The sequence below is a fragment of the Erigeron canadensis genome, chromosome 6, assembly GCF_010389155.1.
Source record: "Erigeron canadensis isolate Cc75 chromosome 6, C_canadensis_v1, whole genome shotgun sequence".
NCBI classification, from domain to species: Eukaryota; Viridiplantae; Streptophyta; class Magnoliopsida; order Asterales; family Asteraceae; genus Erigeron; species Erigeron canadensis.
Window position 1 is genome coordinate 30,490,405 of NC_057766.1, and position 21,241 is coordinate 30,511,645.

At 34.0% G+C, this 21,241-nt stretch overlaps 2 protein-coding genes across 2 annotated transcripts; both read left to right on the forward strand.

Moving 5' to 3' along the window:
- Positions 1 to 678: 678 nt before the first annotated feature.
- On the forward strand, positions 679 to 11,295 carry LOC122603301 (probable cytosolic oligopeptidase A). Its single transcript, XM_043775970.1, has 17 exons — positions 679 to 1,050; positions 1,150 to 1,317; positions 1,413 to 1,536; positions 1,980 to 2,056; positions 2,406 to 2,549; positions 2,640 to 2,870; positions 2,964 to 3,054; positions 6,757 to 6,878; positions 7,011 to 7,118; positions 7,206 to 7,451; positions 7,616 to 7,761; positions 9,050 to 9,167; positions 9,509 to 9,668; positions 9,762 to 9,793; positions 10,018 to 10,083; positions 10,660 to 10,731; positions 10,948 to 11,295. The coding sequence occupies exons 1-17, from the start codon at positions 679 to 681 to the stop codon at positions 11,026 to 11,028; spliced, it is 2,358 nt and encodes a 785-aa protein (XP_043631905.1). The 3' UTR covers positions 11,029 to 11,295.
- A 6,231-nt stretch (positions 11,296 to 17,526) lies between these two features.
- Positions 17,527 to 20,347, forward strand: LOC122603556 (probable inactive purple acid phosphatase 29). The gene is made up of 2 exons (XM_043776283.1): positions 17,527 to 17,668; positions 18,981 to 20,347. The coding sequence occupies exon 2, from the start codon at positions 19,062 to 19,064 to the stop codon at positions 20,187 to 20,189; it is 1,128 nt and encodes a 375-aa protein (XP_043632218.1). The 5' UTR covers positions 17,527 to 17,668; positions 18,981 to 19,061; the 3' UTR covers positions 20,190 to 20,347.
- The last annotated feature ends 894 nt before the right edge of the window (positions 20,348 to 21,241 follow it).

The window sequence follows — 21,241 nt, forward strand, 5'->3', positions numbered from 1 at the left end:
GTCGCCGGAAAGTCTTAATGTTTTTACAAAATAGTCTTATATATCGTAGTAGATGATAATGGTGGTGTGTAAGTTACAAAAAACGCATGTTCTAATTGATCCTAAAATAAAAGGTGGTCCTAAAATAACATATATATATATATATATTTGAAAGGTGAATTTCGCTAGAAACTTCGTGTTGCGATTCGACCACGGGAGGTCTAACATATGTTGTCTTAACCGAGTCCACGCTAGAGAGCTTCCTCGAAGTAAAAATGCCTATTTCAAAATACCGATGGGAGGAAAACCCCTTACTAATCCGCCCGAAGACACAACGATTAATAGGGGTAAACTCTGTCCCTTTAGACTTGAACATGGGTATACCCAAGTCAAGTTCTTATAAAAGGACTTAATTCCAATGTCCTCCACAAACCTTGAACACAAGACATCATACAAAAGGAATGACCTTTCAATCATTGAGCTAAACCTCAAAGACTTATGTTTAGATATATAACCCAAATAAATAATCTTTCTCTTCATGCTATATATAATCTTTGCAAATATATTAATTAAGAATGGGATTAAAGTAAAAGTAAAATAAAATATCTATGATTATGTCACTAATTACAATTTAATTGTTGTACAAGTCATATGTAACTACATCACAAAATATATCGTTACAACCAAAAAAAGATAAAAATGATAAGAAAAATAACATCAATCGCGCCTAGCATAGTTATCGTAGTCATAACAATGGCTACAATCATATCTTTAGTTCGTTCATTTCCTCGTCCCTTGTTATGCTCATCTCCTAAACACCTTCTTAAATCTCGAATCTGCCCTCTGTATCCTCCTTCCTTCTTCCTCTGCCTCCCTCCTTCTCGCACCAACCACCGTCCGCCACCACTCTCCGCCGCCGCCGATCGCCGTCGCACTTCCTTCTCCACCGCCGCAATGTCATCGGTCACCTCGAACGATAATCCGTTACTAAAGGACTTCCAGTTTCCGCCGTTTGATTCGATCGATGCTAGTCACGTGCGCCCTGGCATGCGTGCCTTGTTGAAAAAGCTTGTAAGTTTTTATTATTATAGATATATAGATATAGATTCGTGTTTATATTGATTTTGAGGAAGTACGTGTTTCTGTATATGTGTGTCTGTGTATATATAGGATAGTGATTTGGTGGAATTGGAGAAGAACGTTGAACCGACGTGGCCGAAATTAGCAGAGCCGTTAGAGAAGATGATGGATAGGTTAACGGTTGTTTGGGGAGCTGTTAATCATTTGAAATCAGTTAAGGATACGGCTGAACTCCGTTCTGCTATTGAAGAGATACAGGTTTTGTTTTTTGATTTATATATATTTGAAAATTTTGATTTGTAATAGAGATAGGATAGTGATAATATTGTGTTGATTGTATTTTTTTATTGCAGCCAGAGAAAGTGGAGTTTGATTTAAAGTTGGGACAAAGCAAACCGATTTATAATGCGTTTAAGGCAATAAGGGAATCCCCAGGCTGGGAAGGGCTAAGTGATGCGCAGAAACGTATTGTTGAATGTGAGTATTATTAAGTTCTTCTGATTGTTGGAAAATCATTGTGGGATTACTTAAAGTGTATGTTTTTGAGATGACAATTGTTTGCGTAATTATTATTTGAACTGAAGTATCTTGAAGATCTTTTTTGTTCAACCGTGTTAATATTAAATGAAGCATGATTCGGGGAAGCTTTAACGGGACCCCACGAAACTGCATATCTCTATAGACCAAGAAACAATCTTTTCTACATGTATCATTGATATGTTGTTTTTACTTGTATCTTGTAATATATTCCTAATATTAAAGCAAAACTTATCCTTTTTTAGATAATTTCTAGTTTTATTTTTTATTATGATCTGGAGTTTTTTTTACGGTTAATCCAAACTTTTTTTTCTTTTCTTTTTCTTTTGTAGTTAATGTTTTTTTGAATTTGGAATGACATGTATCCTTGTGTGCACATGCAGCATCAATAAAGGAGGCTGTTCTTAGTGGTGTCTCCCTTGATGATTCTAAGAGAGAAGAATTTAACAAAATTCAACAGGTGTGCTCTCTTAAAAATGTATAAAATAAATATTTGACCAAATTATCACTCTTACCATCGTGAGGCATAAATCAAGAGATCATGTAGTGAAAATGATATTACCATGAATGAAGCATCAACCATGGGTTGTGCATAATTTCAGTGCTTGTTCTCTTGTCATGTACTGTATAATGTTATTCTCCGTCTGACGAGGATCGACTATTCTACCTTTAGTATTGATGTTCTTCCTTTTCTTTTCATTTTTTTTATGATAGGCTGTTTCATCTTCCTTAAAGATTGAGTGATTATTGAAAAATGTGTCATTTAAGATCCCTAACCATTTTAGTACTGATCATTTATTGATCTGCAGGAGTTGACAAAACTTTCTCGGAAGTTTGAGGAGAATGTCTTGGATGCTACCAAGAAGTTTGAAAAACTAATAACTGATAAAAAGGAGATTGAAGGATTGCCAGCTACAGCTCTTGGCTTGGCTGCACAAACAGCCTCATCTAAGGTTTGAAGCCTTGTGCTTACTGTTTGGATGCTTCAATAAGGATACCATTGCCCCCGCTTGTTCTTATTTTGTGTATATGTGGAAATCCAGGGTCATGAAAACGCCACTGCTGAAAATGGGCCGTGGATGATTACATTGGATGCTCCAAGTTTTATGTCTGTCATGCAACATGCTAAGAATCGAGCTTTGAGGGAGGAAATCTATCGTGCATATGTAACCCGTGCCTCTAGCGGAGAACTAGATAATACTCAAGTTATTGAACAAATTCTGAAGCTTAGGTTGGAGAAGGCTAAGCTTCTTGGCTACAATAACTATGCAGAGGTCTGTATTTATGTTCATTGGTTGTAATTACTATCTAGCTTAACTTCTTAGTTGCTTCATTTATTTGGGTCGCTGGTTGAAACGTTTGATCAGGTAAGCATGGCGACCAAGATGGCTACTGTTAGTAAAGCAGAAGAGCTTCTGGAAAAGCTAAGGAGTGCTTCCTGGAACGCTGCAGTTCAAGGTATTGTAAAATATGGGTTGATGATCAAATTACCTGTGGCATGTAAATTTTTTTATTGAGGTTTCTTGCGTTCACACTGATACAATATCTCCTTTTAGGGCTTTGATGAACATGAAAAGAGTTGGCATTGAAAAAGTTGAAAACAATTAATAACTTTTAAACCAACTGATTAATCCCAGCTACTTAATTTGTCTGTTGTTTTCCTTTTTGATATACTACATTACTACATCCTAAGAGTCTGCTATACATCACTACTAGGCCTGGCAAAATGGGCGGGTCGGGCGGGTTTGGGTAACGGATCAAAACAGGTGTGGGTCAATCGGGTGCGGGTCCAAGCGGGTCTTTTTGAGAATGCGGGTCAAAGCGGGTTGGGTGCGGGTCAACCCACATTTTTTCAAACCCAAAGCCAAAGAAATACTTTGTAATATTTTGTTTATAAAATTTGAATTCAATTATTTAAGCCCATAGGCAATTGTAAATTAAGCTTATATTACAACTTCCATTTGTGTTTAAATGTGTCCATATCCACATCGTATTAAAAAGCAGAAAATATTTTTAAGGTTGATACATACATAATTACATTTTTATAGAAATAAATTATTAATATTTAATCTTACTTTAATAATTACTTTGTAGTGATATTTTTTGAATATAAAAACATAAATTGGTGATTAGGAAAAAGAATAATAATAAAGATACCGCCAAGCTAAATGACAGTAGTATTAAGTATTAACTACATATATATTGTTAATTAGGAAAAGAAAAAAAAATTAAAAAATCACAATGTATTACCATTTCCTTGTTTTGTTGTAGTTTGTGAAAAACAAAAGGTTCACATGCACGTGTCTCTCACTCATGAATTGAGTGTCACATCCTTTTTGTAAGTTACAAAACCCGTTATGCCCGTTCCAGAATTCAGTGAAAGGGTTGGAATACCCATTTGAACCCGCTATTCATTTTAGTCTCCACCCAATTAAACCCAAACAAGAAAATTTTTACCCAAACTTAAAAGTTGGGTAACAATTGCCAGGTCTAATCACTACTATAGGCATAGTTGTCAATTCGTGACTCGTGATACGACTCGTTTTCCTGATTTTTGAGTCGTGACTCGTATTGTGTCTCGACTTGTAAGAGTCACATATATAAATAAATATAATTTAAAAATATATAATATAGCATAAAAAACATAGATTCTTCATTCAAAAGCTATTTGCTATAATATTACTTGTTTGCTAGTTACGATTCACCCCCTTAGATGTGTCTTAAAGTATCAAAAGTACAAACATGTATTCAAATTCAATATAACTAGCGATCTAGTAATAAAGCAAATATCAAAAGCATAGTTGTCAAAAGCGACGGCGAACTTAAAGTGCACGCCTGGAAAAAAAAAGCGCACTAAAGTAAAAACCAAACCAAATGCCATTCAAATTAGCAAATTCCATCTAAATAACACATAATGCATTAAGCCAAAACAGTTCGAGACAAATTGTTAAACAGAATTTTTGTTTAGCCGTACAAATTCCAGCTTTGCTGATAAACCCGCAAAAATTGCAACGAACAGAATTTTTGTCATTAGGAAATGCCCACTTGTTGTACTTCCACGAAGGGTCTTTCTATTTAGGACGTTGAGAAACATTACCATCTTGATTCATTGACTCTAACACTATGATAAGAAATAAAGTTTCAGCTGAAAAAATCTTTTGAGTAAGAAAAAAGAAAAAATAATTTTAAGAAAAAAAGAAAAAAAGTTGCCTGGAATTGAAGGGAGAATATGTTGATGAAGGATAATTTGATGTTCATATATTTTGATTGACGATTTGATGTTGATATTTGGAACAATATATAAACGTGATTTACTCTGACATGCTATTAATACGCTTCTTGGATAACCAAAGGGTTTTATGGAAAATAGGAGTCTGCCGCCTAAATTGTTGGTGGGCCTGGGCCTAGGTTTTTAGGCGGGAAACTGTTGTCTCGCCATCGCCTTGCGCCTAGGCGGCCTGGGCGCACACCTTTAACAACAATGATCAAAAGATCACGGTTTTAAAAGATCATAAACTAAATGTTTGGGTCAATTTGGTCATCATCTTCATCAAGAATTACGGTTGTCTCATGTAGCCTGACTTCATCCTGCTCGTTTGCTTCAACTTCACTGTCATCATATTCATTTATGTCAACAAGAGACTTTTTTCCTTTGCTTTTGTCAACTTGCACTTTGTTAAGGTTTCTTGGTCCTCTCTTTCTTTTGTTCTTGCTAGTTCCTTCATCCTCTTTGAAACATTGATGAATATCCATCCATGAAATATCTTCCGGGAGACATGGTACCTCCTTCTCGGTTATCCACTCATCATCCGACTCCATGTCCGACAAACATATTGGATCATATGTCTCCCTTTATCCTTTCGCCTTTGGAGTCTTGTGTCAAGTTTAATGGTGTATTTGACAAACACTAATGCATTTAACCTTTGTTGCTCCAAACGGTTCCTTTTTTTAGAGTGTACATGATCGATGTGCTCCAATTTCTCTCGCATCCCGTGGCACTACATGTGAGACTCAAGACACGAATAGCTAGCTTTTGGAGTTCCGGGCACTCATCTCCATAGTTTGACCACCATTTAGCTATAATTAAAATACAAATACATATGCTTTAATTATGATACAAAAGGCAAAATACAAAAACATACTAATCACATTTTACTATGCACGTAAGCTACCGATCAAGCATTCCATTTGTACATGAATTTTATTATACAAAAGCTACTCATCAAAAACTTACCAGGTTGCATCTTTTTCCTCATCGCGATAGTTACGGGAAGACCAAACATTCCAACGCTATCTTTGAACTTTTCCATTTGTACATGAATTTTAATGCCAGTTGGCCTATCAACCATCCTTTCAATGACATCGGACAATCCTTTCTTGACTTCAACATCCCCCTTAAAGTTTTTGTCAAAATGAAGGCTCGGGTTAAGAAAGTATCCCGCGGCATGTAGTGGCCTATGAATCTGCATATCCCACCTACGATCAATCTTTTCCCAAATAGGTTGATATCTCGACTCAATACCATCAAAGTTATCCTTAATTTGTTCTTTTGCTCGTTCAATTGCTTCATAGATATATCCCATTGCCGGTTTGGCATCACCGTCCACAAGCCTGAGTAGCTTATAAATGGGAGCTACACACTTCAGACAATATTTGATGGGACTAATGGGTTCTTAAGGGAGTTATTGTATCAAATAGTCACAAGTAGACTGTAGAGAATCATTATTTAAATCATACTATATAAATTATAAGACTTGGGGAGCCATATGGTTTTTAAAGTGTGGTGGTCAAGTTCTGTCACCAAAAGCTCACTGATGTCTTATTTCATCACATGGGCATATCTGTCCCATGTGTTTTATCAGAAGTGGACCTGGGGATGTACATGTGTAAAAACAGAACCAACTACAAAAAAAAAAAAATTTAATGAACAATAAAGTAGCAAACAGTTGGAGGGACATACCTGAGCAACACCCTCTCATTTTGGTTTGCATCATTAATAATTCTGGTGTTTGGTGCTTTTGGTACTTTTCGTGTCATTTTGGTTGATATTGTCACTTTACATATTTATCGTTGATATTCTTTTCAGTAAAAAAGTTTAATCTAAAAGGATTGGGAAATTCACATTGTATACTTATGTATCAATTTCATTTTATGTTGTAGACATGGAAGATCTCAGGCAGTTCTCTAAAAGTCAAGGTGCTCCCGAAGCCGATGATTTGACCCACTGGGATACCACCTTTTGGAGTGAGAGGCTCCGTGAATCAAAATACGAGATAAATGAGGTTTTCTATTCTAATGTCTTGCTTACATGTTATGGATCTGTGCAACTGCATGTTGCTACTATAGTACACTCATACACTATTGAATTGAGTTATGTAAAAGTTTTCTCAGAGGTTAAACTCTTGATACTGCAGGAAGAACTGCGACCTTACTTTTCATTGCCTAAAGTCATGGATGGTCTTTTTAACCTAGTAAAGATGCTTTTTGGAATTGATGTTGAACCAGCTGATGGTTTAGCACCTGTAAGATATCTAGTTACCTTGTGATTTATATTGGGAATGTTGACATGGAATAATCATGTTTATTCTTATGTATTGCTATGTGTGTAGGTTTGGAATGCTGATGTCAGATTTTATCGTATCAAGGATTCAACTGGCAAACCTATTTCATATTTTTACTTTGATCCATATTCACGCCCAGCTGAAAAAAGAGGCGGTGCATGGATGGATGAGGTGGTTGCAAGGAGTCGTGTATTATCAGATGACAGAACCTCTGTAAGGTTACCCATTGCCCATATGGTGTGCAATCAAATGCCACCCGTAGGAGAGAAGCCAAGCCTTATGACTTTTCGTGAGGTGCATTCATGTTATGATGGTCATATATATTTTGGTTCTTATGTTCTATGCTCAGATAGCCTACTTCAACTACTGTGCATCTATGATGATTAATATTACATAATGAGGAAGTTATTACAAATTTTACAAAATGTTTTGTTCCATTCATGCTGTCATGCATGCAGGTTGAGACTGTGTTCCATGAGTTCGGTCATGCACTTCAGCATATGCTAACAAAACAAGATGAGGGCCTTGTTGCTGGTATACGTGGAATAGAGTGGGATGCTGTTGAATTACCTTCTCAGTTTATGGAGAATTGGTGTTACCATAGGTATAATATCAAATAAAATTTGTTGTGTATTTAGCCTACACCTGGCAAAATGGGCGGGTCGGGCGGGTTTGGGTAACGGGTCGAAACGGGTGCGGGTCTAAGCGGGTAATTTTAAGAATGCGGGTCAAACGGGTGCGGGTCAAAGTGGGTCGGGTGCGGGTTGACCCGCTAATTTTTAATCATAAATATATATAAAAAACAATCCCTTGTACATGTTCATGGCAATTCGACTGGAGAGCTAAAATCAATTTTCATAAATATGTCAAAACTGAAGTTTCCTTACTATGGTTTCCAAACCACAAACTTATTTAACAAATATTCTTTTGGCAAACGTGTAAATGAAAAGGGTAATAGTTTTTTTTCTATTTAATTTATTACTAAATATAAGTAATTAAACAAGTTTTATTATTACCTTGTGATTCTTGACATAATAATAATAATAGTAATAATAATAATTTTGAAGTTCAAATAATAATAATAATAATAATAATAATAATAATAATAATAAAAAAAAAAAAATTTATCCCCTTCAATTTATCTCGTTCGTTGAAATTGAAATGAAGAAATTGCTAAGCATGTGTTTAAATATAATTCACCTTAATTAATTCATTGAGCTCCACTCCAAATTGAAGGTGACTAGTTGTGTTTGTGGGCGGCAGTGTATATTAGACCCGCGTGCTTACTTTTCAAGACCCGCTCAACCCGCTCGAACATATTAGCAAATTCAGGAGTTAGCAATGAGACCCGCATGCTTACATTTTCTTAAGTCCATTCATACCCAATCAATGAAATAAATTACCCAATCAAGTCCAATTCAATGGATTTGGGTATGGATTGCCAGGGTTAATTTAGCCTTATAATCAACCTGGAGTAAGCCTCTAACCCAAAGTTTTTAAATTTGTAATCAACCCTTCTTGTGTGTCAAGACACAATCAGACATTGAGAATAACAAATCTTGTACAATTTTTAATCAATCCTCCTTATGTATTTGTGAAAAGATACACAAATCTTAGTACCACAATGTTAATGGTGAAACGGTACTTTCTGTATTCGCTTTAAGAAAAGAAAAGTAATTTGATTAGAGTATTTCATAAGTGAGGTGGTTAGAAACTTTGGTGCTGATTTGTTACTTTAGGGGACATGGAGTGAGATTTGAACCCCACCCCTGACCTCTGCTTTTTATGGTGCACGTCTCCCACCACTAGTCTATTATTGTGGTGACCACTCTGTAATACATTTTGAATTAGGTTTATGGCAACTAATCTGATGTATTAAATGGCCATCGCAGGGATACCCTGATGAGTATTGCGAAACATTATGAAACTGGTGAGTGTCTCCCTGAAGCTATATATCAGAAGCTTCTTGCTGCCAGGACTTTCCGTGCTGGCAGCCTCAGCCTTCGTCAGGTGAGCATAATATCCATTTGTTTTCCCAAGATTGATAAATTCTTTGTTTAAGTAGATATGTTAGTAATGCATTGTCTAGATAAAGTTATTAAACAATGTTTATTGACATCCACAAATTTGGGATTTACCTTAATGGTTAAGCATTTGATTTTCTAGTACCATCTGTGTTTGGAGGGGAAACTTTATGGGAACCTATTATAAATAGTTTTTGTAAGCTCCTGATTTGATGTATTGGTGTTTGTATGCTGTTGCATATGTGGCCCTGGGCGGAAGGAACAGTGGTATGTTTTAGCTAACAATAATAAGAATGATGATTAGTTGACCTTTTACGTTGTTTGTAGCTAAAATTTGCGACTGTTGACCTGGAGCTACATAGCAAATATGTTCCTGGTGGGTCTGAATCAATCTACGATGTTGATCGAAGGGTCAGCAAAAAAACTCAGGTTATTCTTCCTCTTCCAGAGGACAGGTTCCTTTGCAGCTTTAGCCATATTTTTGCAGGTTAGTTATATATTATTTTCTTCCGTTTTGTCATTGTCAATTAGTCTGCAGATGCTTATTACCTTCTCATTATGATGTGGTGTGCTTTAACAGGTGGGTATGCTGCTGGATATTACAGTTATAAGGTAGTTATTTTCTTCTTTTCTGATGTCCTTTTCTAGTTTGTTTTTGGGTGGAATGGGATGTTTTGTGGGTCATGGCTGCAAGTCAAGTTATAAATACTCTGAATTACATCTAGGAAATAGGAATCTTTTTCTCAAGCATTTATCTTTCCTTTTTGCTATCAGTATATATGTTCTCATTTCTTTCTTGGCATTGAATCTTTCTCATTGTGATCTTTATTCTATAGTGGGCGGAAGTGTTGTCTGCTGATGCTTTCTCAGCATTTGAGGATGCCGGATTAAATGATGATAAGGTATGGATTTGTATATTATATAGCATATTCCTTCTGTATTCCCACCATTTGACAAATCTCAGCTGTTCTATGACTTCTAAATTGACTTTGTTGATGTAAGTTCAAAAACTTTGCGAGTAGACAGTTTTTTTTTTCCTTCTGAAATGCACCATCCTCAGCTACAATATTTGAGGATAAAAACAGTTGCGGGGAACTTCGTCGTTTTCTTTTATCTTTATACTGCTGCAGCATATGGTATTGGTTTGCGTATTCTAGAGATTATATGCGATAACCTAATTAGCTACGGAGTATTTTATTTAGCACGTGTTTTGTACTTTTGTTATACATTTGAGGAAGTACCTTATCAGTAAAATAAATGAGTGACGATCTATCTGATTTTAGATGGTGTATTTGAATCTCTAAAGAAATTTTAAATTCTATGTATCTGATTAGTGGGATAGTATGCCATATGTATATAAGTTGGCGATCCTGTGCTCCTAGATCTGAAGTACTGCAGAAACCTTTATTCCTAATTTCATCTCGTGGAAATGATGTCTATATCTTTGGTTCAATTGATTTAATAACTGTTTTCTACAGGCGGTCAGAGAAACAGGACATAGGTTCCGTGAAACTATTCTTGCACTTGGAGGTGGAAAAGATCCGCTAACGGTGAGACTTTTCACGGTTTTTGCATTTCTTTGTTTTATTTTGACGGCTTCAATTACAGAGTCTTGTAGAAGATTATGTTTGCTCACCGCCAATCTTAAACCACTTAATTATGACAAACTCTCAATGTGATGTGTTTTTAAAATAGCAATAATGGTGGTTTTAAGGAATGTTTTGTTAAAGTTTCCCTTGATTGATTTGATTTTATACAAAATACAGGTTTTCGTTGAATTCCGTGGGCGGGAACCCTCTCCAGAGCCTCTGCTTAGGCACAATGGTTTGCTACAAACTGCAGCATGATCACCCATTATCTGGCTATTGCGGAGCAAGGAAGGAGCTCTTGGTCCTCTTATTCATCACCGACCAGTTCGTTTTTCTTGGATTAACATTATAGATTTATCATCGCTGCAGTCTGCATGATGTCTCTCATTATCCCAAATGAACCTTGGTTTAAGACTTGTAGATTAGTTGCTTTTTCTTTTTTAATAGGAAGCAAAACTGTCCAGGTAGCAAGTCATAGGGATACAAGCACAAGCATTATTTAATGGAGGATGACTTACATTTTAAGAATTTGTCACCTTTTGATAGTTTTCCGTTCTAAAAAAAACGTTTTGGTGGTTTTCACAAACTATTTGGTTGTGGTATTTTTTAACCATACATCTAAGAATTTAGAGTAAATTACACTTTTGTCCCTGAAGTTGGCACGTTTTTCACTTTTGATCCTTAAACTTTAAAAATTACAATTTTGACCTTAAAGTTGGACAATTTTTTCAATAATCGTCCTTTGGTTTTACGGCGTTAAAAAATGGTCGTTAACGTACGCACGTGCTAGACACGTGAGGGCACTAATGTCATTTCACCTTACACAGAGGGACGAAAAGTGAAAAAATAGCTACTTGAGGGATGAAAAATGAAAAAATAGCTACTCGAGGGACGGAAAATGAAAATCATACAAATAAATTTATTCTTCCATACTTTTTTTTCCGATCATCTTCTCCAATCATTTTTACCGATGGAATTTTCCGACTAGACATTTATTTTTCAATTATACCTAATAAAAACTCGACTTTGAATCCAAATTTAAACCACAAACAAAATCATTTACTCAAATTCATGACACAAAACACAACCAATAAAACAAATTATAATTCAAACATGTCAGTTTTTTTTCTTTTCTAAATTTTGATTTTATATGAAAGGGGGATGGTGGATGGTGGTGATTCTAGGTGTTGGCGGTGGTTGGTGGTGATTCTAGTCGGCGGCGGTTGGTTGGTGGTGAATGTAGACGGCGGTGGTTGGAGGTGATTGTAGATGGCGGTGTTTGGTAGTAATTGTAGGCAGCGGTGGCTGATGGTGATTGTTGGCGGTGGTGGCTATCGTTGATTGTAGTGGCGGTGGCTATTGGTAATTATAGGCGGCGGTGGCCGGAGGTGGCGCTGGGTGGCAGTGGCTCGTGGTGGTTATAGACGGCGGTGGCTGGTAGCGGCGACTATTGTTGGTGGTTATTAGGTGGTGGTGATTGGAGAGGCTTGGGGGTAAAAGGGAAATAAATGTTTAGTCGGAAAATTCTATTGGAAAAGACGATCGGAAAGATGATCAGAAAAGAAAGAATGGAAGAATAAATTTATTAGTATAATTTTCATTTTTGTCCCTCAAGTAGCTATTTTTTCACTTTACGTCCTTCAAGTAGCTATTTTTTCACTTTTCGTCCCTCAAGTAGCTATTTTTTCAATTTTCGTCCTCGGTGTAAGGTGAAATGACATTACTGCCCTCACGTGTCTAGCACGTGCGTACGTTAACGGCCATTTTTTAACGCCGTAAGGCCAAAGGACGATTATTGAAAAAATTGGCCAACTTTAGGGTCAAAATCGTAATTTTTAAAGTTTAAGGATCAAAAGTGAAAAATATGCCAACTTTAAAGACGAAAAGTGTAATTTACTCAAGAATTTAAACTTGGACATAAAAGAAATAATAATAAAAAAAGCTAACTGACTCATTATCTAGGATCTTTTCTCAAGAGGAAATACTTTATTAAACGAACTGTATGAAAGTCCTATGAAGTAATCAAGCCATGCCTATCATTATCAATTTGGATATTCTTTTTCCTCTATAATTGTATTATTAGGCTAGGTCATTTTTAGACCTGCAACCTCTAGGTCTATAGTCATAAAAACCCAATATATTTGCCAATATATAAATAAATGGGAAAGGAAAATAGTCATCATTCACGGGGCAGAGAACTTTCCTGGCACCTTATCTCCTTCCCGTGTATGATATGACAACGACATTATTGAACCTTATTTTTTTAAGTGAATTTATCATACGAGACTGGTAACATCTGAATTTGAGGTATTATTACTTGGGAATTGACATGTAAAAAGAAAATTTAGTATAAAGCTTGGAGATGTAGAAAATGTAATGCAAGATTATTAGAGGGGAAGGTATGATAATGACTAAAGATGCGTGATAAGTTATAATTTAAATTACTCAGTCATTCCATACTGGATTGTTCATATAATTGAGGATGATTTATTGTTTTTTTTTCTTCTAGAGCAAAAACTATCTTACTCCTATTTTGAAACTACAAGAATCCCTATGGTATTTGATTTATTCCTGAGAAGTTGAACTCAAATCTTGATGGAAAATCATGTTAAAGATTCAAGTGATTTAGAGCAATAGTACCCGCGCAATGCGGCGATGAGATGGTGGGGTGATAGGTCATAGAAGGTGATAAGTCATAGAGTGTGATAGCCAAATGCCTTAGTCGTACGGGCTTCGTACTCGGATTTAAAAGCTCGTCGAAAGTATATCGAATGACATCTTTAATGAAAGAGCATGAAATTTTAAGAACACCCATACAATTTGTATAATTTATCGATATATGGTTTTTAAGATAAAAGATTTTGAATAAATTAGAGGAATAAAATAATTTATGGAGGCGAGTCTAAAAAAAAATTTAGTAGTTGAAATTTGAGGAGAGAAAAAAATGAGTGGTTGTGATTTAAGAGTTTTATAGGTATATAGAGCATCTCCAATGAGCAAAAGCTTTTAAAAGCTTTTTATCTTCCCAACCAACCAATCTATTAATTTAAAATAAGAAAAAGTCATTGACTCCAATGATAAAAACTTATTCTAAAGCTTTTTTTGTATGTGACTTCCAAAAAAAACTTTCCTTCAAAGGCTTGAAAATTGTCGAGCTTTTGATAAAAAAAAAAGTCATTGACTCCAATAATATCAAGTCATTGAAAGACTTTTTTCTTCCAGAAAAAGTTTTCCATCAAGCACTATTGCAGGTGTTTTTAGGTAGAGATGTTTAAATTAATAAATAAATAAAGAAGGTAATTTAAATAGTTCAAATCAGCTTTTAAGAATTCAAAAAATGACAAAATGTTTTGTGCGATAGTATAGAAGTATAGATGAGCTATCAATCCTACTGGCTTGCAGCTAATTGTTGTACTTGATGGCACCAATAATTAATTATCCATTCAAATGATTATTGTCCATATGTTTATTTCTTGATGTTCTGCTGTTTATTACACTAAAAATGCTAACATGGCTTGTTCAAATAAACAATATTTACTTTTAAGGAAATGAACATTAATGGTTGAAATTGGTTAACATATTCAATATCTGTTCCTTTTTTATTTTGCAAAATAGTATTTCATGTAGTTTGTCACAGCGTAACGTCTATAAGTCATAACTCATAACATATAGCACTAACGAAAATCGCACGCGTGTTGTGTTGCGACAACTTTCTTTTTAACACTAAAACGTAGTAGGTTGTAAAATAATATCGACGCAAATAACAAGGATACAATATTGTAATGAAAATAACCACATATTGATAACAATGATGGTATATTATCTTACGATATATCTTATAAGAATATAGACACAAAATAGCATTTTGAAGGATAAAAATACAATAAAGTTAATTTAACAACAAAGTGATAAAAAAAAAAAGTATACTTAAAAGAAAATAGAATGAAATATAAAAGAAAAAAAAAAGCAAAAAAGACAACGTTAGCTAGGACCTGTTGTGAGCAAATGATGCACTCCTTTAAAAAAAAAAAAAAAAAAAAAAACTAAATAAATAAATGAAAAAAAATGCAAAACTCCATTTAGCAATTAAGGAATCCAATATAAAAATAAAAACTCAAAGAAGTTATAATAATACATAAATAGCCTGTCTACCTAAGATACTATTATCTGGGTTAGTAAATGTTAATATATAAATATACATGCAAAATATCATTTCACGTAATATTGTTTATATTGCTTTAAAAAAATACCATAAAGGGTAAAGGTATAATCGGTAAAAAGATATTGGCTAGCAACATCCACAATAATTGGCAAATTGATTTTCTCTCCTTAACTATCGGCAAAAAATGACAATGAGCATCGACAAGGCAAATCGGCTCAATTAGGTTGATCAACATGAACATTGGGTGGGAATACTTTTTAGAATTATGTATAAATATATATTTAAAATATTAAAATGAGTACATTGGCAAGTTAGCTTCAAATCTGTACCACTTAACTCGATCAAATTTAGCAAATTTTGACATTGTCACATGACAAGTTATGAGTGGCTATTTTTTTAGCTAAAAATTGGCAAATCGTTACACCTTTGCCCTAATTAATATAAGTAGTATTGTTTATTGAAAAATTTACCTAGATAGTCTAATCTTAAGTTGTATAACTAGATTTATTATTAAGTAAGAAATAGAATCACCCAATTAAATCATGCCAAGTATCAATTGTGAGCTTCAATGCATATTAATACATATATAAAATTTCCAAATATTTACACAAAGACATTGAAACCACACCACTTTTTTGTTCCATGACAAACTTTGAAAACCCGTTTAGAACTTAGAAATCATGAGTCGTCTTCTATTTTATTCTAACAACACTACTCTACTCAGTTGTTGGAGACTCAAATATATGAGATGAAAAATGTTAATCGAGCTCACTCCACACTTTTTTGTTCCATGACAAACTTTGAAAACCCGTTTAGAACTTAGAAATCATGAGTCGTCTTCTATTTTATTCTAACAACACTACTCTACTCAGTTGTTGGAGACTCAAATATATGAGATGAAAAATGTTAATCGACCTCACTCCACAATCATAGTATTTAGTGGAATTCTTTTAAAGGATTAGAACACTAATGCGACACAAGTTTACGCGTCTCACGTCATGGCATAACGCCCCAAAGCTCATACTTTTTAAGAAGCTAATAACGAGTTACGTGATTATAAATATGTAGTAAAAAACTCTAACACATAATATTTAAATTTAATAGCACTATCACAGTGTATATTCATTTCTAAAGAGAATAAGAAAATTAAAATTTGATCTGCTAATACATATATTTTTAAAAAAGAGACTATAAAACATGTTGAACATTATGCTTGCAACCTATCCCCGATTAAACTTTCACTACTACAAATCTAAAATAATAAACATAATTTCTTAAACTTTGCATGCAAACTTGTTTAATCAAACTAAAGCTCTAGGTACTTATGAAAGATCCACAACAAGTGCAAATATTGTAGTCTACTATTTAACACTTGGCATGATTTTAATTGGATGATTTTATTTTTTACTAAGTAAGTTAAATAGTAAGAATTTATAGATCAAATAAGTAAAAAAAATATTGTAGATGTCTAAATCTAGATATACACCTTAAATCTAGACCATTTAAGTAATTTTCCCTTGTTTATTTAACATGGAAAGTTAATCTTTAATAAGTATGTTTTTTAGAATAATTATAAATATGATAAATGGAAAAAATTGCACTACAAAGTGAGATTTTTATTGTATAGTTATCAATCCCAAGATAGGGTCGGAAAGATAGATACATCACCATTGTGCTTCTTTTCATCCGTATTCAGGATAATGTGCACCCAAAATACTAGCTAGCTAGTAGCTAGGTAATTAATTAGAACCGCATGTGGCGATACTGTGATGAATTTCTAAATCGAAACACAAGTCAGTATATAAGACCCTATAAATAATTCAATAAAATGATAACATGATCTAGATTAACAAAATATTCAGAAGATTATAAAATGATGATATAAGTCAAGTTTCGGAATCTTATATACGGAGTATAATTATTTAATAGAGAAATCATATATAAAGACAATTTTCGGGTTTGTGAGTCACAATATATAAACAGATATTCCAAAGAGCTTGTTTGTATGTATGGAAAAAGGAAATTGAGAAAAAGATTTTTCCCATTTCACGTGTCAAATTACAGTATTTTGTAAGAGATTTTCATATTGTAAAACTAAATGAACTTATTACTAGGATATTTGTGTTGTAGGATGGTATCTTATCCCATCAACGGAAATTATAGTAAGCAAATGTGTGGCATTAGCTTTTTGTTAAGCAAAATAAAAACATTGTCATTGAGCCAAAAAATAAGCATCAATGGGCTAATTTTACAACTATAAATATGCCTATTCCCAAAATCATAATGCATAATCTATATAAGGTATTTATATACTCTCTTTAAATTTCTTTTTTAATAAACCCAAATTGCATATCTCTTTTTGTTCATTAATTTAAATACAGTCATCAATATATATTTATAATAATACGTTTAATAAAGTTATTTACAAGATTGAAATATTTATTACTTATTATTTAATAATGTACCAGTAAAACAAGTTTGGTAATAAGTTAAGTTAATTGTTAACTATTGTTATACTTAATAGATAACTACTTGGGGTGTGCATGTAATGTTCGTGCAATGAGTCTCCTATTCTTAAAAAAAGAAATGAATATTTAAATATAGTTTTATCGGTTAAAAGTAGTAGTGGCAAAAACAGAATTTAATGCAGTGTTGCTCTGCTCCTATTTTAGCTCCCCACGACCAGCGACTTTCTGCCTCTTTCCGTCAACGCTCCGGCATCTTCCACCGCCGCCGGTACGATTCTTGTTTCTATTTCTCTCTTGTGTTTATGTTATTACTTTTGGATCTAAACTTTTAGCTTATATTAAAACCTCGTTCATTATGCAAGTTTTTTTTTTTTTTGAGTAATACTTGGCTTTTATTTTGTGACTTAGCTGATTGGATTTTGTGAGTAAAGGTGCTGAAAGTTTTGAAAACATATTCAAATGTGCTTTGTGTTTTTTGAGTTCAAAAAACATATATGACAAAAGTTTTCTATTTTTAGAAAGGAAGTTGTAGTAGACTATAGTAGTGAGTTTGTTGTAAAACTGTATAATTCATCTTGAAGAGATTTAGGAGGTGTTTGGGATTGCGCTTTCAAAACTGTTTTTTGAAAGAACATATTTTGATAAAGAAAAACAAAAACGGTAGATAATCATTTTTATAGTCTTTTTTCTGATTATTTATGGTTTGTAGACACAATATTCAGATAATCCATTCAAACACAATTCAAAACACCCCCTTAGTTAGTTAGTAATGAAATGGGTTAGGATGTACACTATACGAACTATATATGTCGCCGAAATTCCGGACCCAAATAGCAGGGGCTGCAGGGCCAAGGGAGTTGGAATTTTGATTCTTGAGTTGTGACTATACAAAGTCGAATTTGGGACTCTCATAACCAGATTCTCCAATGTTGCGAAAATCGAAAACACTACTCTTTGTATCATCTCATAATAAAATTCATGTAACCAAGATGTATAGAGGGTCGAATTGTTGTTTTTATAAAGTCTTCCTACTAGGTGAATGAGATTTCCAGTCATTGATAAAATTTCACCCATAAACAAAAATCCACCAACATTTTTAGAAATTTTCTTAAGTAAATGTAGGAAGTTTTTTTAGAATGCTAAAGTTGGGTACTTAAAGAAGAATTTTCATAGAAAAGAGAGAAGAGATATTTCATTTTCATATATGATTGTATAGATTACAGCTATCTGTCTTTCGAACATGGAAAACTATATACTGTATGCTTTCTGAACTTGGAAAACAAAACCACATGAATGTATTTTCCATATTTTCTTTGGTTTTCTAAAGATAAAAAGACCTTTTATTTCATCGGACACTGAAAGATGAGAAATTTTTCTGTAAATATTATATATGCATCTTAGATATTGCCGGCATATGCACCGTTTCTGTTTTTACAAACAATCTAGGCTTTTAAAGTTAACAAAATCTTATTTTTTTACTAAATATTGAGCATAAAAAAATAAAAAATCGAGACTACTTACTAAACTTTATCATCTTTGAGTTTAATCATGAGATCTGACTTGATGTTATACATATCCAGGGAAATTTTCAAAATATTTTCAGAGTATCGGAATACAGTCTTTAAACAGCTTCCCAATCAGAAAGTTCATTCTCTTCAACAATGTTGAGAGTTTTGTACGTCCTCGTTGTTCTCTGCTCCCTTTCGAGTTTTATCGGGTCATCCAATGGTAGTGGTGTGAAACAGCTACGCTTTGATAGAAAAAAGGGCGAGTTCAAGATTCTGCAGGTAGCTGACATGCACTATGCAGATGGCAGAAAGACTCCTTGTGAGGATGTGTTGCCGCAACAGTTTGCACATTGCAATGATCTCAACACCAGTGTTTTCATTTACCGTATGATTGAAGCTGAGAGACCTGACCTCGTTGTTTTCACAGGAGATAATATCTTTGGATTTGATGCAACAGATGCTGCAGCATCCATGGATGCAGCCTTTGCACCTGTTATAGAATCTAGAATCCCATGGGCTGCTGTTTTGGGAAACCATGATCAGGAATCAACACTGTCAAGAGAAGGAGTCATGAAACACATCGTTGGAATGAAACACACATTGGCGCAGTTAAATCCTTCTGGTGTTGATGTTATTGATGGTTTTGGGAATTACAATCTTGAAGTTCATGGAGTTGAAGGGTCGAGTTTGATGAACAAATCAATCCTGAACTTATATTTTCTTGACAGTGGTGACTACTCTACTGTCCCTTCGATTCCTGGCTATGGATGGATTAAACCGTCTCAACAGTTTTGGTTTCAACAAACATCTAAGAAGCTACAGAAGACATCAAAAGCTCCTGGTCTTGCTTATTTCCATATCCCATTGCCCGAGTATTCATACTTTGATCGATCAAACTTTACAGGTGTGAGACAAGAAGGGATTAGTTCTGCTTCTGTAAACTCAGGCTTCTTTACAACGTTAGCTGAAGCAGGTGATGTGAAGGCAGTTTTCACAGGACACGATCACATTAATGACTTCTGCGGAGAATTAACTGGAATTCATCTTTGTTATGCTGGCGGGTTTGGATATCATGCATATGGGAGAGCTGGATGGTCAAGAAGGGCTAGGGTGGTTGTAGTTTCTTTAGAAAAGGGGTCACATGGTGATTGGGGTGGAGTCAAGTCTATTAGAACATGGAAGCGGCTCGATGATAGAAACCAAACCGTCATTGATGGACAGGTTCTTTGGAGCAAACGTCCATCTGGGAATCGTAGAAAGAAGCCTATTCACCGTGGCTGAATAACTTGAAGTTCAATCTTTATTATTAGTATTAGTAATTCCACAGTTTGCAGAGGTAAGCAGTTTGTGCTAGGCTCTTATATCTAATGGTTATATGTATTGTTGCTAGAATGAACATATATAGCCAACTTCTATTCAAGTACTTACTTTTTAAAGCATATTGCTCCAATTGACCATACATGGTCTTAGATGCAAACTAGGTAACTAGGTTTATATGACACACTCATTTTGAGCTATGAAGTAAATATATTGAGCTCATGATTAACTACTCCATAATCCATATAGCAGTAAATTATATGGTTTTGGCCTTTTGGCTTATGAGAAACAACACAAATTGATACTGTCTAAAGTCTAAACAAATTAATTTAGTTCTTGTTTAATCTCATCCTAGAGAAAAGAGAAGGCACCAATGATGGAAAGTCCAATTATTCATTAGAGTTATACAATTTCTTAATGCCTTTACATATAGTAAATAATAGTAAATAATGGCTATGTTTGCCTGTCTGGCACGCAAAAGAGTTTATAGAAGCTTAAGGTTATAATCTCTATTAGTTCAAGCTAATAAACTTTATCCGGCTACCAATATTTTCTTTAGCTTATAATCTCCATTGGTAAGATCTTTCACTTTAGAAGGATCCATATTAATTTGAGTCCCATTTTCCACATATATATATATATATATATAGTGGATTAAAACATATTTATGGAGTGGCCTAAAAGGGAGTTTTTTCTGAAATTTTTAAGCTTTATTACAGACATTTGTGTGTAATATAGAGATATAATTAGAATAATAAGTTGTTAAAAAATAACTAAGGACACCCTAACTAATTATGTTTCACTATTTGAATTTTTATTTTTTATTATTTTTTTCTATATAATTTTACATCTATAAACTACGACTCTCAATTTTCTTATTTTTAATGTTACATTTATAAACTACGACCCTCAATTTTCTTATTTTTAAGTTCAAACTACAAGCTCGTTTTATCAAATACTCGTAACAAAATATATAAAATAGTGTAAGTCTAAATTATTCATGTGTCATTGTGTTT

Bases quoted from the DNA above. Each gene is read 5' to 3' on its own strand.
- LOC122603301 (XM_043775970.1), top strand. From the start codon at position 679: ATGATAAGAAAAATAACATCAATCGCGCCTAGCATAGTTATCGTAGTC. The intron at 6,879-7,010 runs GTTTTCTATTCT...TTGATACTGCAG, and splicing joins CAAAATACGAGATAAATGAG to GAAGAACTGCGACCTTACTT. The intron at 9,168-9,508 runs GTGAGCATAATA...CGTTGTTTGTAG, and splicing joins GCAGCCTCAGCCTTCGTCAG to CTAAAATTTGCGACTGTTGA.
- LOC122603556 (XM_043776283.1), top strand. From the start codon at position 19,062: ATGTTGAGAGTTTTGTACGTCCTCGTTGTTCTCTGCTCCCTTTCGAGT.